Below are 15696 nucleotides of genomic sequence, written 5' to 3'. Positions count from 1 at the left end.
GTTTAGGTGCAATATGCGAAGAGCATGGATGACTCAGAGGCAGCCAGTGCTTTGGCCAATTTGGCCAACGTTTCTTCACATCATCACCACCACTTGGTAACAACTGCACCCCCTTCGTCCACCTCCAGTGGTAGGGTGGGGGATCCCGAGAGTGCACTGCTGCAGGAAGCACTCAACTTCATTGACCAATCATCTGCAGCGCCCCCCTCCCTTCCCCACACACTTAACCCCACAGTGGTGGGCTCTAATATGAACAGTGCAGTACACCCACAGAGTCTTCCGACTGTGTCGGCAGGTCCTATCGCTCATTACCAACATCAAAATGTAAGTGAAAATCAATTGATTAATGATCATTGTAACTTGTATAATTTGCTAAAAAAATCGCCTTTTTATCTCGTTTTGACATTTTTGAAACGTTATTTGTTTTTCCGATCTTAAAAGTTATGTCGTACGGAGATTATTGTTTTCTTTGCTATTAGTTTTGCGAAGGTTTAGTGTTTCCATTGAAGAATTCTTCGGTTTACTTAAATTATTTGCTTATAATTTGTATTTTTATTTTGACTCTTATCAGACTCTTGAAGGAGACATTTCGAATGGAACTACCCGCGTGAACAGCACCATGGCTACCCGTGTTTCCAACTCACAACTAGGAACCAATTACAACTCATCTCTGGTATCTTCATCCTTCTCATCAAATTCTGGACCAGTAGCTCATCCGGTGCCAACGGACCTCTTGATGGCATCTGCTGCTCCTAACTCCTCAGGAATTGTAACAGGGTTGGTATCTGCCGCTGCTATTCAGCAGGGTGTGGTGCCTCTGCATCAGAAGAGGGACCCCAACTGGATGGACGTGGGAATCATCAAGGGCACTACTACTGTTGTCACTCATTATCTCCTACCACAGGCGGGACTAGGCTCAGGAGGACACAACAGCCACTCGCCTCATGTCGATGTAAGAGTGTTGCGTTGCTTTTACTTCAAAGATACAGTTGATCGCCTAATATTTGCAGAATGCTAATTCGTTGTTACAATTGTCTTGTGATCGGGAACTACAGTTTTTTCCTGTAAAAAATTTTCTTACATTTGGTCGAGATGTAACGTGGTATGATAAGGTCAGTATGTATGAAAGTGAAAAAAAAATTCAGGAAAATTGAAAGGTCGGCCTTTCGTTTGTCTGCTTATGTTTTGTCGGCTTAGTTGCCGCATATAGATTTTTCTGGTGCTGTAAGCAATATTCATTGTAATTGCTGGCTGCTGATTTACGAAGTGTTGTTGGTTTACTCCTATTGGTTAGCTGTCCAAATAGCCCTGACTGAGCATTTTTTTCCCGCTTAAATAGCTTTATTCTATCTAACTGAGTTTCAAGTTGTGTTTTATCGGATTATTCAGCTTTTTTTTTGGTCTTTTGAAGGCAACAATTTAATTCAGGTTGGTTGTTGTCTGAAGTTTATTAAAGTTTTAAAACTTAATCGCTAAAACAATTGTGGCGACAATTTCTTTTGGAATTTTTTGTTTTTGGCTCAATTGACCTCTGCCCACGTATTTTCTGCTTAATGACCGCTCGGTAAATTTTTAAACCTGGTTTAATATTGGTGTTTCTTAGTCGAATGTTTTGCTGCAATAGTTTTCCAAGTTAAGTTCATTTTCTTTGGGTAGGGAGGCAAACTTAACTATCGAGCAGCGAAAGAGTAAGATCACAATAAACGTGATCGACTACTAGTTTTCCAAGTGGACTTTAATTTTATATGTTTCCCAGCGAAATTAAAAGAATATCTAATGACCCAGTTTTCTCATATTGGGTTAGTTTTAGCAAAGTGGGAATAATGAATTGTTGTTGAAATTCAAAGAGCTATAACGGTTGATTTTTTTCTTCGAAAGTCGAAAGTTTCTACAATAGCGATCAGCGTAGTGTATTAGCACGAACCTTCTTTTATCATTAGCCTAACTCGCAAATAACAGTGTTCATTAAAAGTAGAAAGTGTTCACTTGTTTGGCGCTAATTTTGCTATAATCACGATCTAGCATTGGAAACTTCATTGCATCTGTTCTGTGATTTATTTGTGGCTAGTTTTTGTGACGTAATAAGCGTGTGGTTAGTGCGTTAGAATCGTAATCTCCAGGTCGGAGGAGGTCGCAGATCGAATCCAAGTCCTAGCCGAATTTTTACTAATTCGAGGCTTATTTCTAGTTTTATTGCACTTTATAGAGCTATTTTTGTCTACTGTTTGCGAAGTGAAGCTTCGCCTCTGTGTAAAAAAGTGTGAATAAAGAAATAATCAAAAAAAATGCGAATAATAAATTGTTCGTGGAATTCGATAAACTTCTTTTTTTGCTTTAAAATTCGAGTTTAAAAAAAGTAGTGTCTGTTGGCTATTTTTACACCAGCGTCAGCCTAGTGTATTGTTACGAGCCTTTTTTTCTAACCTTACTCGCAAATAAAGTGTTCATTAAAAGTGTTCTTTTATTTGAAAAATTCAATATAGCATTGGAAATTGCATAGCATCTGTTGTTTGCTTTATTTGTGACAAGTTTTTGGCTAATGCCTTTTAAACTTCCGTGCTGAGTGGTCTAGGCGAACTAATCCCTAGGTCGCACGTTCAAATCTCAGACGTAGCCGAATTTTTGCTATTTCGTGGCTGATTTCTAGTTTTATTGCACTTCATAGAGTTACTTTTTGTCTAGTGTTTGCGAAGTGAAGCTTCGCCTCTGTGTAAAAAAGTGTGAATAAAGAAATAATCAAAAAAAATGCGAATAATAAATTGTTCGTGGAATTCGATAAACTTCTTTTTTTGCTTTAAAATTCGAGTTTAAAAAAAGTAGTGTCTGTTGGCTATTTTTACACCAGCGTCAGCCTAGTGTATTGTTACGAGCCTTTTTTTCTAACCTTACTCGAAAATAAAGTGTTCATTAAAAGTGTTCTTTTATTTGAAAATTTCAATGTAGCATTGGAAATTGCATAGCATCTGTTGTTTGCTTTATTTGTGAGAAGTTTTTGGCTAATGCTTTTTAAGCTTCCGTGGCTGAGTGGTCTAGGCGAACTAATCTTTAGGTCGCATGTTCAAATCTCATACGTACCCGAATTTTTTTGCTAATTCGAGGCTTATTTCTAGTTTTTTTTTGCACTTTATAGAGCTACTTTTTGTCTAGTGTTTGCGAAGTGAAGCTTCGCCTCGTTGTAAAAAAAGTGTGAATAAAGAAATAATAAAAAAAAAATGCGAATGATAAATTGTTCGTGGAATTCGATAAACTTCTTTTTTTGCTTTAAAATTCGAGTTTAAAAAATGTAGTGTCTGTTGGCTATGTTTACACAAGCGTCAGCTTAGTGTATTGTTACGAGCCTTTTTTTCTAACCTAACTCGCAAATAAAGGGTTCATTAAAAGTGTTCTTTTATCTGAAAATTTCAATGTAGCATTGGAAATTGCATAGCATCTGTTGTTTGCTTTATTTGTGAAAAGTTTTTGGCTAATGCTTTTTAAGCTTCCGTGGCTGAGTGGTCTAGGCGAACTAATATTTAGGTCGCACGTTCAAATCTCAGGCGTAGCCGAATTTTTTGCTAATTCGAGGCTTATTTCTAGTTTTATTGCACTTTATAGAGCTACTTTTTGTCTAGTGTTTGCGAAGTGAAGCTTCGACTCTTTCTAAAAAAGTGCGAATAAAGAAAAATTCAAAAAAATGCGAATGATAAATTGTTCTTGGAATTCGATAAACTTCTTTTTTTGCTTTAAAATTCGAGTTTAAAATAGTGTCTTTTGGCTATTTTTACACCAGCGTCAGCCTAGTGTATTGTTACGAGCATTTTTTTCTAACCTAACTCGCAAATAAATGTGTGCATTAAATGTGTTCTTAAATTTGAAAGTTTCAATGTAGCGTTGGAAATTCCATAGCATCTGTTTTTTGCTTTTTTGTGACAAGTTTTTGGCTATTGCCTTTTAAACTTCCGTGCTGAGTGGTCTAGGCGAACTAATCCCTAGGTCGCACGTTCAAATCTCAGACGTAGCCGAATTTTTGCTAATTCGTGGCTTATTTCTAGTATTATTGCACTTCATAGAGTTACTTTTTGTCTAGTGTTTGCGAAGTGAAGCTTCGCCTCTTTGTCAAAAAAGTGTGAATAAAGAAATAATAAAAAAAATGCGAATGATAAATTGTTCTTGGAATTCGATAAACTTATTTTTTTTTTGCTTTGAAATTCGAGTTTAAAAAATGTAGTGTCTGTTGGCTATTTCTACACAAGCGTCAGCCTAGTGTATTTATTGTTTCGAGCATTTTTTTCTAACCTAACTCGCAAATAAATGTGTGCATTAAAAGTGTTCTTAAATTTGAAAGTTTCAATGTAGCGTTGGAAATTCCATAGCATCTGTTTTTTGCTTTTTTGTGACAAGTTTTTGGCTATTGCCTTTTAATCTTCCGTGCTGAGTGGTCTAGGCGAACTAATCCCTAGGTCGCACGTTAAAATCTCAGACGTAGCCCAATTTTTGCTAATTGGTGGCTCATTTCTAGTTTTATTGCACTTCATAGAGTTACTTTTTGTCTAGTGTTTGCGAAGTGAAGCTTCGCCTCTTTGTCAAAAAAGTGTGAATAAAGAAAAATTTTAAAAAATGCGAATGATAAACTGTTCTTGGAATTCGATAAACTTCTTTTTTTGCTTTAAAATTCGAGTTTAAAAAATGTAGTGTCTTTTGGCTATTTTTACACAAGCGTCAGCCTAGTGTATTGTTACGAGCATTTTTTTCTAAACTAACTCGCAAATAAATGTGTGCATCAAAAAGTGCTCTTAAATTTGAAAATTTCAATGTAGCGTTGGAAATTCCATAGCATCTGTTTTTTGCTTTTTTGTGACAAGTTTTTGGCTATTGCCTTTTAAACTTCCGTGCTGAGTGGTCTAGGCGAACTAATCCCTAGGTCGCACGTTCAAATCTCAGACGTAGCCGAATTTTTGCTAATTCGTGGCTGATTTCTAGTTTTATTGCACTTCATAGAGTTACTTTTTGTCTAGTGTTTGCGAAGTGAAGCTTCGCCTCTTTGTCAAAAAAGTGTGAATAAAGAAATAATCAAAAAAATGCGAATGATAAATTGTTCTTGGAATTCGATAAATTTATTTTTTTTGCTTTGAAATTCGAGTTTAAAAAATGTAGTGTCTTTTGGCTATTTTTACACAAGCGTCAGCCTAGTGTATTGTTACGAGCCTTTTTTTCTAACGTAACTCGCAAGTAAATGTGTGCATTAAAAGTGTTCTTAAATTTGAAAATTTCAATGTAGCGTTGGAAATTCCATAGCATCTGTTTTTTGCTTTTTTGTGACAAGTTTTTGGCTATTGCCTTTTAAACTTCCGTGCTGAGTGGTGTAGGCGAACTAATCCCTAGGTCGCACGTTCAAATCTCAGACGTAGCCGAATTTTTGCTAATTCGTGGCTTATTTCTAGTTTTATTGCACTTCATAGAGTTACTTTTTGTCTAGTGTTTGCGAAGTGAAGCTTCGCCTCTTTGTCAAAAAAGTGTGAATAAAGAAATAATAAAAAAATGCGAATGATAAATTGTTCTTGGAATTCGATAAACTTATTTTTTTTTGCTTTGAAATTCGAGTTTAAAAAATGTAGTGTCTGTTGGCTACTTTTACACAAGCGTCAGCCTAATGTATTTATTGTTACGAGCATTTTTTTCTAACCTAACTCGCAAATAAATGTGTGCATTAAAAGTGTTCTTAAATTTGAAAATTTCAATGTAGCGTTGGAAATTCCATAGCATCTGTTTTTTGCTTTTTTGTGACAAGTTTTTGGCTATTGCCTTTTAATCTTCCGTGCTGAGTGGTCTAGGCGAACTAATCCCTAGGTCGCACGTTAAAATCTCAGACGTAGCCCAATTTTTGCTAATTCGTGGCTTATTTCTAGTTTTATTGCACTTCATAGAGTTACTTTTTGTCTAGTGTTTGCGAAGTGAAGCTTCGCCTCTTTGTCAAAAAAGTGTGAATAAAGAAATAATCAAAAAAATGCGAATGATAAATTGTTCTTGGAATTCGATAAACTTCTTTTTTTGCTTTAAAATTCGAGTTTAAAAAATGTAGTGTCTGTTGGCTATTTTTACACAAGCGTTAGCCTAGTGTATTGTTACGAGCATTTTTTTCTAACCTAACTCGCAAATAAATGTGTGCATTAAAAGTGTTCTTAAATTTGAAAATTTCAATGTAGCGTTGGAAATTCCATAGCATCTGTTTTTTGCTTTTTTGTGACAAGTTTTTGGCTATTGCCTTTTAAACTTCCGTGCTGAGTGGTGTAGGCGAACTAATCCCTAGGTCGCACGTTCAAATCTCAGACGTAGCCGAATTTTTGCTAATTCGTGGCTTATTTCTAGTTTTATTGCACTTCATAGAGTTACTTTTTGTCTAGTGTTTGCGAAGTGAAGCTTCGCCTCTTTGTCAAAAAAGTGTGAATAAAGAAATAATAAAAAAATGCGAAAGATAAATTGTTCTTGGAATTCGATAAACTTATTTTTTTTTGCTTTGAAATTCGAGTTTAAAAAATGTAGTGTCTGTTGGCTATTTTTACACAAGCGTCAGCCTAGTGTATTTATTGTTACGAGCATTTTTTTCTAACCTAACTCGCAAATAAATGTGTGCATTAAAAGTGTTCTTAAATTTGAAAATTTCAATGTAGCGTTGGAAATTCCATAGCATCTGTTTTTTGCTTTTTTGTGACAAGTTTTTGGCTATTGCCTTTTAATCTTCCGTGCTGAGTGGTCTAGGCGAACTAATCCCTAGGTCGCACGTTAAAATCTCAGACGTAGCCCAATTTTTGCTAATTCGTGGCTTATTTCTAGTTTTATTGCACTTCATAGAGTTACTTTTTGTCTAGTGTTTGCGAAGTGAAGCTTCGCCTCTTTGTCAAAAAAGTGTGAATAAAGAAATAATCAAAAAAATGCGAATGATAAATTGTTCTTGGAATTCGATAAACTTCTTTTTTTGCTTTAAAATTCGAGTTTAAAAAATGTAGTGTCTGTTGGCTATTTTTACACAAGCGTTAGCCTAGTGTATTGTTACGAGCATTTTTTTCTAACCTAACTCGCAAATAAATGTGTGCATTAAAAGTGTTCTTAAATTTGAAAATTTCAATGTAGCGTTGGAAATTCCATAGCATCTGTTTTTTGCTTTTTTGTGACAAGTTTTTGGCTATTGCCTTTTAAACTTCCGTGCTGAGTGGTCTAGGCGAACTAATCCCTGGTCGCACGTTCAAATCTCAGACGTAGCCGAATTTTTGCTAATTCGTGGCTTATTTCTAGTTTTATTGCACTTCATAGAGTTACTTTTTGTCTAGTGTTTGCGAAGTGAAGCTTCGCTTCTTTGTCAAAAAAGTGTGAATAAAGAAATAATCAAAAAAATGCGAATGATAAATTGTTCTTGGAATTCGATAAACTTCTTTTTTTGCTTTAAAATTCGAGTTGAAAAAATGCAGTTCTGTTGGCTATTTTTACACAAGCGTCAGCCTAGTGTATTGTTACGAGCATTTTTTTCTAAACTAACTCGCAAATAAATGTGTGCATTAAAAGTGTTCTTAAATTTGAAAATTTCAATGTAGCGTTGGAAATTCCATAGCATCTGTTTTTTGCTTTTTTGTGACAAGTTTTTGGCTATTGCCTTTTAAACTTCCGTGCTGAGTGGTCTAGGCGAACTAATCCCTAGGTCGCACGTTCAAATCTCAGACGTAGCCGAATTTTTGCTAATTCGTGGCTGATTTCTAGTTTTATTGCACTTCATAGAGTTACTTTTTGTCTAGTGTTTGCGAAGTGAAGCTTCGCCTCTTTGTCAAAAAAGTGTGAATAAAGAAATAATCAAAAAAATGCGAATGATAAATTGTTCTTGGAATTCGATAAATTTATTTTTTTTGCTTTGAAATTCGAGTTTAAAAAATGTAGTGTCTGTTGGCTATTTTTACACCAGCGTCAGCCTAGTGTATTGTTACGAGCCTTTTTTTCTAACCTTACTCGCAAATAAAGTGTTCATTAAAAGTGTTCTTTTATTTAAAAATTTCAATATAGCGTTGGAAATTGCATAGCATCTGTTGTTTGCTTTATTTGTGACAAGTTTTTGGCTAATGCTTTTTAAGCTTCCGTGGCTGAGTGGTCTAGGCGAACTAATCTCTAGGTCGCACGTTCAAATCTCAGACGTAGCCGAATTTTTTGCTAATTCGAGGCTTATTTCTAGTTTTTCTTATTGCACTTTATAGAGCTGCTTTTTTATCGTGTTCTCAATAATGTTTGCGAAGCCAAGCTTCGCCCCTGTGTTTATTATGTAGCGCAGTGGTTAATTCCCGGCATCTGAAGTTTTTGTCCCTCGTTCAGGTTTTCGAAATGATCTCTTATACAGTATTTAAAGTGTGTTTTAGTGGTTTGTTTGTTTTTTTTCGGTGTATAGATGTGACGTCCAGAGAAATTTTTCTTCTGTGTGACTTTTTGCCGTTCATTAGTTGGCTTTTTTTCTGAATCGGTATGTTCGAAATAGTAATTGAGTTTTTTGAAACTGTCTATCGTTTTGACTGAGTCAAAATAGAAATAAGTTTTATTGCATCCAGGACGAGATGGGACTGGATGTGAGCAACTGTGTGCAGGTGGATCTGCAGCCAGGCACTGCCTACAAACTGAGAGTGGCAGGCATTAATGCATGTGGCAGGGGCGCATTCAGCGAGGTGGCAGCATTCAAAACATGCGTACCTGGTTTCCCCGGCGCCCCATCTTCCATCAAAATAAGCAAGGTTTGTTAACAAACGCAATGCAATTCCTAATTAACGATACCGTGAGCATCCGCAACCAAGGAAAATAAATTTAAAATGGAACGTTGTGTTGACAATTGAAGCAGTTATTGTTGATCCATAAGAATTTGAAACTATGATTTCTTCTGAATAATGGGGTTTTAGAGTTCATCATTTATCAATTCTTTGGCATTTGTCAATGTCCATATTTTTCAAAAAAACTAAACAATTTGCACTGCTTTCATTTTTAAAGAATTTCAAGTGAACGTTATATTTTCTAGTGATTATTCAAATCTTGATCTTGTTGAAAATAGGCTTCTCAAAATGTAAGTTAGTTTTAATTTGGTTCGTTTCAGAGCCCCGAAGGAGCTAACTTAAGCTGGGAGCCCCCTCAAAACACGGCCGGCAAAATCGTCGAGTACTCTGTCTACCTCGCAGTGCGAAACAGTGGCACCACTCCTGGATCTGCCGACCAGTCGAGAGGAGGGGCTGGATCAGGAACCGGCCAGCAGATGGCCTTCATAAGAGTATATTGTGGGGCTGCTCCTGCGTGTACAGTGCACAACTCACACCTGGTTTCAGCCCACATAGACTACAGCACCAAGCCATCTATCATCTTCAGAATAGCAGCAAGAAACGAAAAAGGGTAAGTTTCCATTTTACTCTCGACATTTGGTTGGCGGTTTGACCTAGGAGAACTGCACTCATTGTCTCTTCGCCATTTTGAACATTGAAAAAGAAACATCGGCAAAAAAGCTAACGGGACTATGTTTCTTTTTCAATGTTCAAATCTGGCAAAGAGACAATGAGTGATGTAAAATTGTATGCAATCTTATGTTGACTGCGAAATTCACGCAAATGCGCACACGTTCTCACTCAGGTCTGGTGCACAGTTTTTCCAAATAGTTGTTTATTTGGAGTCACCTAGTAACATGTGATTTGACCGTAAAAGTGTGATAGAGGGGTCCCAAGAAACTAACCGGGTCCCTTATGTTTAAAAAAAAATTGACTAAAAACTGTTCAGTTTTTTTGCTTTGGTAATATCAACTAAAGTCTGGAATAAGTTAGCGCAAATGAGGTAGGTTAATTACGCTTGAGAAAAAGTCTTGAAACGACCGACCGGCGCATATTGATTAAGTTAATTACTGTGTTTGCTTGAAATTAATTTGATTTGGGACCCCTCTCTCACATTTGGTTTTTAGCCAGACGCAGACCCCTCATCACGTTTGTACCGCTTAGACATTTGATTGGTAACAAGTTATTACAGCTGATGCTTTTTTACTTCATCAATTGAACCGGAAAAAGAAATTTATTTCATACAAAATAATGATAATTAAAATCCCATTTCAGAAATTTTCCAACTCAATATATATCTCTAATTTTTGAAATGCATAATTTATGTTCTAATTTATTACATGCAAATTTTGATTTTTTTTGTGCATCCGAATGGGGCAGTACATTAGTGCCGACAAATATTTTGAATACTGTTTTTACTCATCGCAAATCTCAGAAAACATAATTAGTTCAAATCGACGGAAGTTGAGAAGTCGAAAACGGCCATTTTAACTGATGCCGCTTGTCAAACAAACAAAATTTTGTCAAACAAACAAAATTTTGTCAAACAAACAAAACACGAATTGAATAATTTATTCAGGAAGTGTTTGTCATAATATACATGCAAAACAAAAACGGATCGTTTAATCGGAGAAATTTTTCAATTGAATAAGTTATAATGAACATAGTGCAGAATAATACATTACCAAAACTGAAAATAAAAATTTATCATCATAATATAACTAAATAGGCTCTGTTTTCAAAGTTTTCAATAAATTAAGCCCATATTGGTCCAGTATGTTTCCAGATTGATGACTCCCAGTTGATAAAGATAATTCAGTCGGTCATTTTTTGCATTTAATTGTTTCCACTTGATTTTTTTATCCGGTTTTGGCTCACTCTGTTCCAATCGACGAAAAGAACATCGAGATGATTTTTCTTGAGATTTTAGGTTTTAAATTACGGTCCACAAGGATGGTATGACTCTGCCAATTTGCCGATTCCAGGTTGAATGCCAAGTTTCGCATGTATTCGTAGTTCGGAGATCGTTTGGGCGGTCAAAAACGTTCCAAAATTCAACTCCAACTTTGTTTATCTGGTTTAAGTTCTCTTATGCTTTTCAGTACTGCGGAAAGCTGCTTTTTTTCTTCTTTTTACTAAAAATACGCGTTTTTTTTTTGAGTTTTTTTTCATTTTTAGGCGGCAGATGAATTGTTAATGAATTTTCTCTGATTATTTTATCGTAAAGTTTTTGAGAGATTGTGTTGAATCTCTTTCAATAGCCTCGTACAGTTGTTGGTGGAATTTTTCGTTTGCAATTTTTTCCCATTGTGGTTCATGGTTGTGACTGTTTTCGTCATAAAGAATGTGGGTAACATTTACATTGGTAGAAAGACGAAAAGAACATTTTTTCTGAGCAACAAAGTATATATTTTTGAATTTTTGCTATAGCGTTTGAAAAGTCATTAAATACTAAGTTTGTTCCTTTTCCACGCTTAATTAATTCAAAGTTTCTCATGTCTTATAATGTGAAAATTTCAAGTTTTAGCTGATATTATTATCTCAAATCTGATTGGCTGAAAATCGGTCAAAGCTACTTGCCAGATTTTTCATTTAAGTTTGTGTATATGTATGTATGTATGTATATGCTTAAGTTACGTTCCCCGCAAAGGTGAGCAAGCAATCTCAATTCTAATTGCGATAATAGCCGCATGCTAAGCGACACGCTTTCAAGTAGGCCGCTCCCCGTGTTAATGTTTTTACGGCTATTTATGTATGTCTAGCTATGGTCCTGCAACACAAGTGAGGTGGCTGCAAGATGCCTCCAGGGACTCCCTCATGGCCCCTTCTTCCTCTTCGCCCCACAAGCGCCCAGTTGGACAACCCCTCGTCGCGCCCCAATCACACTCGCCAGCTGACATGAATCCGTGAGTATCAATCTACTCTGAGGTCTTGAATAAGACTCCCTCTCCCGTACTTTTTTTACTGCAACACTTTACACAGAGGTCAAAAAACGACCCTCTTTTTCCTCATCAAGAGGCGTCTTTTTTGCAGGGCATTTTGGATCACCACCCTCTACCCTGGATTTTGGCAGTTGATGCCAGTGAAAATTTTTCATCATAATGGACGGCAACCAATTATTAAGAATAACGTTCTATGGTGGGAAAGAAAATTTCTAAATCGCTACCAAGTCGTAGCAATTAGTCTGTTTTTCGAAAAGCAGGTAATTGTGTCTTTCAAGGTTGAAACGTAATCTTAATTAATTATAATACTGAGTTTTCTAACTTATTTAGATATGCTGATCAAAAAATCAAGAGAGGAAAATTCGACAAGAGTTGATTGAAGTCATTTCAAGTTGAAAACAAATATAGTTCTTAATCAAACTTATTCTTAAGTGTATTTTTCAATGCTTTCCTTTTGTACTTGATATTTGTGTCGATTTAGTTTTTGATTTCTTTCTTTGTCACAGTACGCCAGTAATTTAAACTGAATAAAATTTAGTGTTGAGATTTGACTTTTGTGTATGAAAGTTTGCTCAGTGTGTCTAAATTATAGACTATTGTTCAAGGTTTGCAAACGAAATAACTTGTGAGTGGTCCGGTTGCGGATGAAATTCGCGAATACTTGAATTGTCCCAATTATAGCTGCGGGAAATTTTAAGCCGACCAGTAAAAAGAAAATGATCTATTTTACTAATGGGGCGTACCACAAAGATCAGTTCTTGGTCTCTCAATTTTTTTTATTATTAGTGATCCACCAAATGTAACGCCTTCAGGTAAAATAACTATGTTTGCAGACGATATTAGTATTTCTCAAAGACACATCGAAAGTAGCGAAGGCGCAGTTTAGAACAAAAAATGTCTGAGATTGGATAAAGGAAACAGTTGACACTGATAGTCTAAAACAAAAAAGTTGACTCAGTTGGCGGCAATCCTGTATCAGTAAAAAAAAAATTAAGTATGTCGACTTTAGTACAATTTTAGTTCACTTGCTAGCGTTAGTAAGTTAGAACGAACCTTCTTTTTTTCTAACCTAACTCGCAAATAAAAGTGTTCATTATTTGGTGCCAAAGTGTTCATTATTTGTTGGCACTTTTGCTGTAATCACGATCAGTAGCATTGGAAATTTCATAGCAACTGTTCTCTGCTTTATTTCAGGCTAGTGATTGTGATTAACTAAGCTTCCGTGGTTGCGTGAGACTCATACCCTCATAGTCGCCGTATGTCGCAGATCGAATCCGACACCTAGCCGAATTTTAACTAATTTGAGGCTAATTTCTACTTTACCTTGCATTTTAGAGCTGATTTTGTCGTGTTATCGCTAGTATTTTCGAAGCGCGGCTTCCCTCTGTGTACTTCCTACGTAGAGACAGTCCATCAATATGATAATTTGCTCTAGATTTTACGCAAAATTATTATACGCAAAAAAAAACAGACAAGGAATTCGTAATTTTCTACACAGAGGCGAAGTTGTACTTCGCATACTCAAGCAAAAATATGACCGATAATGCTACTGGGGAAACTAAACAAGACTGCTCGTATCAGGGCGAAGCCCTGAAGGTTCCGACTGCCTTTTAAGATTTTATGGAGCAGTAATAACATTAAAAAATTAAATGTAAAAAAAAATAAAATAATTTTGAAATTTTTAATAGAAATTATCCCCCCACAAGCCAATTTAAAGTACAAAAAGATAGATTTAGCTCCTTGTTACAAATCAATTATAGCAAATAAGCTTCTTTCGACCAATTTGGAACGATTTTAAGAGGGATTAACTTTCCGCTTACGCGTTAATAGCGCGAAATATATCGCGCGTTAATTGTCCCAAAATGGCAATCTTTAAACCCCCATAACTTAACAAAAAATGATCACAGGTGAAATATCTTTTCAAATTTGAGCTCAGAACAACAATACTTTTTCAATGATAAAAAAAATTCCGTCAAAAATGGCTAGTTAAATTTGTCTGAAGAAAAAACCCACCCCGAGCACAAATATTCCGTTACTTTCGTATCGCATTTTAACTAGTATACGAAAAAGTTCATTAAAAACATCCGAACCTACCCAGGTTCGAGCCCTCTTATTTTGCTGCTGGTCGCCTTCCCTACATCTCGCTCTAGAGCCATGATACCTTGAAGCTGAAATGCTATTTGTAATATAATAATCTGTGTTAATGTCCTTGGCATTGGCTGTACTTAATAGCTGTATCAAATGAACACTTTCAAAATGAACACATCTTGTCGCAACAATTGCATCGCAACAATATTTGCGATTTAGAATGGAAAAAAAAGAAAGTTCATACTATAACACAAGCTATGCTTGTTTAAAAATGCTCTTCTCGGACAAGACAAAAGAATAACTCAACTCCCATGGATTAAAAGGATATTTTTTTCTCATTTGACGAACATTTCAATGTTTGTAGTCCTGGTTCGATGATTTTCTCGCTGTTGCTTACCCTTCCAGCACAAGAAATAGCTTCGAAGCACATCCACAGATCCCTCTCGGAACAACCCACTGCCTGCGGGGTAGTATAGGAAGTTGACGGACACATTGGCTGTAGCTGGCAACAGCTCAATCGAATTAAAAGCTACTTGTTCGAAACACGCTACTTGTTCGATCCCTTCCCTCATTCCACCCAAGCATTGTTCTTTAATTCTGAGCGCAGAAAATAAACACAAAAATGCAATTAGTTCTAAAGCAGTGGCACAGCAGCGGCTATCCGTTACGAGCCGAACTGCTCATATGTTGGTCCTTTCTCTTGGAAAAAATTGCCGTGATAATAGCTTGCAGTACTATAAAGATATTGTAAAATCAATCCATAGACTAAGATTGATACTATTTTCTACGATAGTGAAAGAGTTATTTTATGACCAGCATAAATAGTGCCTTGCACTAGAGCCTTTCAAGCCTTTATCTACTCGCATGATTTTTGGCTTGCTTCTATCGAAAAAAGCTAGCACAGACAATGACAATTAATTCTCGCTCGCAGTTCCTCCAATATTTTGCGATAAGACCGTGACAAAAAAAACGGATTCATTAATTTTAAAGATGTATTAAATTTCTACACTGCAAACTACCTTTTTCCTGAAAAAACCTAAAAAAATCAAGTCGACCTTAACAAACGTCTTCACTGTGTGCATTGATTTTCAATAATCCTTGAAAGGAGCCGTATAATGAATAGTTCCCAGAAGAATTGACATTTGCGAAAGTTTTCAGAGGTAGAAATTTCTAGGGGGTTGGGCCAACGAAGAAGTTGATTTGTATAGGGGTTGTGTGTATTCGACAATTGAGTAGTACAGAGCATTAACAAACTCAAACCACTTCACAAGAACGATTTAGCGTTAAAGTTTTTTAATGCTTGACTTATCAAGACGTGATAGACTTTTTTCTGCTTAACTTGTTAAACCGATTCACTTGGTACTTTGATTCATTATGAATTCAACCCTACAAGCGTCTCCCGCACACGTAGTCTTGAGGAAACGAACACACGTGGGACGACAAAAGTCGTGGGTTTGAATTTGACCAGGATTTGTTTTTTTCAAAGGCTAAACTCCGTTTCAAAACAAAATTGTCTGCCTATATTTTATCTGCTTATCTTTTCTCGGCTTTGTTGCCTAGTCTTCAGATTTTTTTCTGTACGCAATTTTCATGTAGTTGCTTTTAGTGCGTTGACTTACTCCTGCAACTTATAATTTCACTTGACTTGATTTTTCTTTTTTTAGATAGACCAAATTGATCACAAATTACTGTTAAGACCCTAATTTGGCAAAATTGTCTGCGCTCAGGCAATTTTTTTGAAACAGCAGGCCAAAAAAGGCGTTTTTAGGCACTTTTTGGAAAATGTTGACCAAAAAATTGCGTTTTTTCGGCGCGCGCTTCCCCCTCAAATTAGTACATATTGGTTATATCAGAAA

General features: G+C 36.0%; 1 protein-coding gene across 1 annotated transcript in view; it reads left to right on the top strand.

Moving 5' to 3' along the window:
• Positions 1–12303, top strand: part of LOC134845023 (host cell factor 1-like) — a 33871-nt gene extending 21568 nt beyond the window's left edge. The window contains exons 16-21 of the mRNA XM_063861853.1: positions 7–324; positions 572–952; positions 8559–8738; positions 9092–9381; positions 11573–11716; positions 12083–12303. Coding sequence (XP_063717923.1) covers positions 7–324; positions 572–952; positions 8559–8738; positions 9092–9381; positions 11573–11716; positions 12083–12128 — 1359 coding nt within the window. The 3' untranslated portion in view covers positions 12129–12303. The remainder of the gene's footprint in view (positions 1–6; positions 325–571; positions 953–8558; positions 8739–9091; positions 9382–11572; positions 11717–12082) is intronic.
• Positions 12304–15696: the final 3393 nt, after the last annotated feature.

This window comes from Symsagittifera roscoffensis, chromosome 4 (genome assembly GCF_963678635.1).
Source record: "Symsagittifera roscoffensis chromosome 4, txSymRosc1.1, whole genome shotgun sequence".
In the NCBI taxonomy this organism is placed as follows: Eukaryota; Metazoa; Xenacoelomorpha; order Acoela; family Convolutidae; genus Symsagittifera; species Symsagittifera roscoffensis.
The sequence above is the reverse complement of the archived record's forward strand: the minus strand, read 5'-3'. Positions and strand labels throughout refer to the sequence as shown.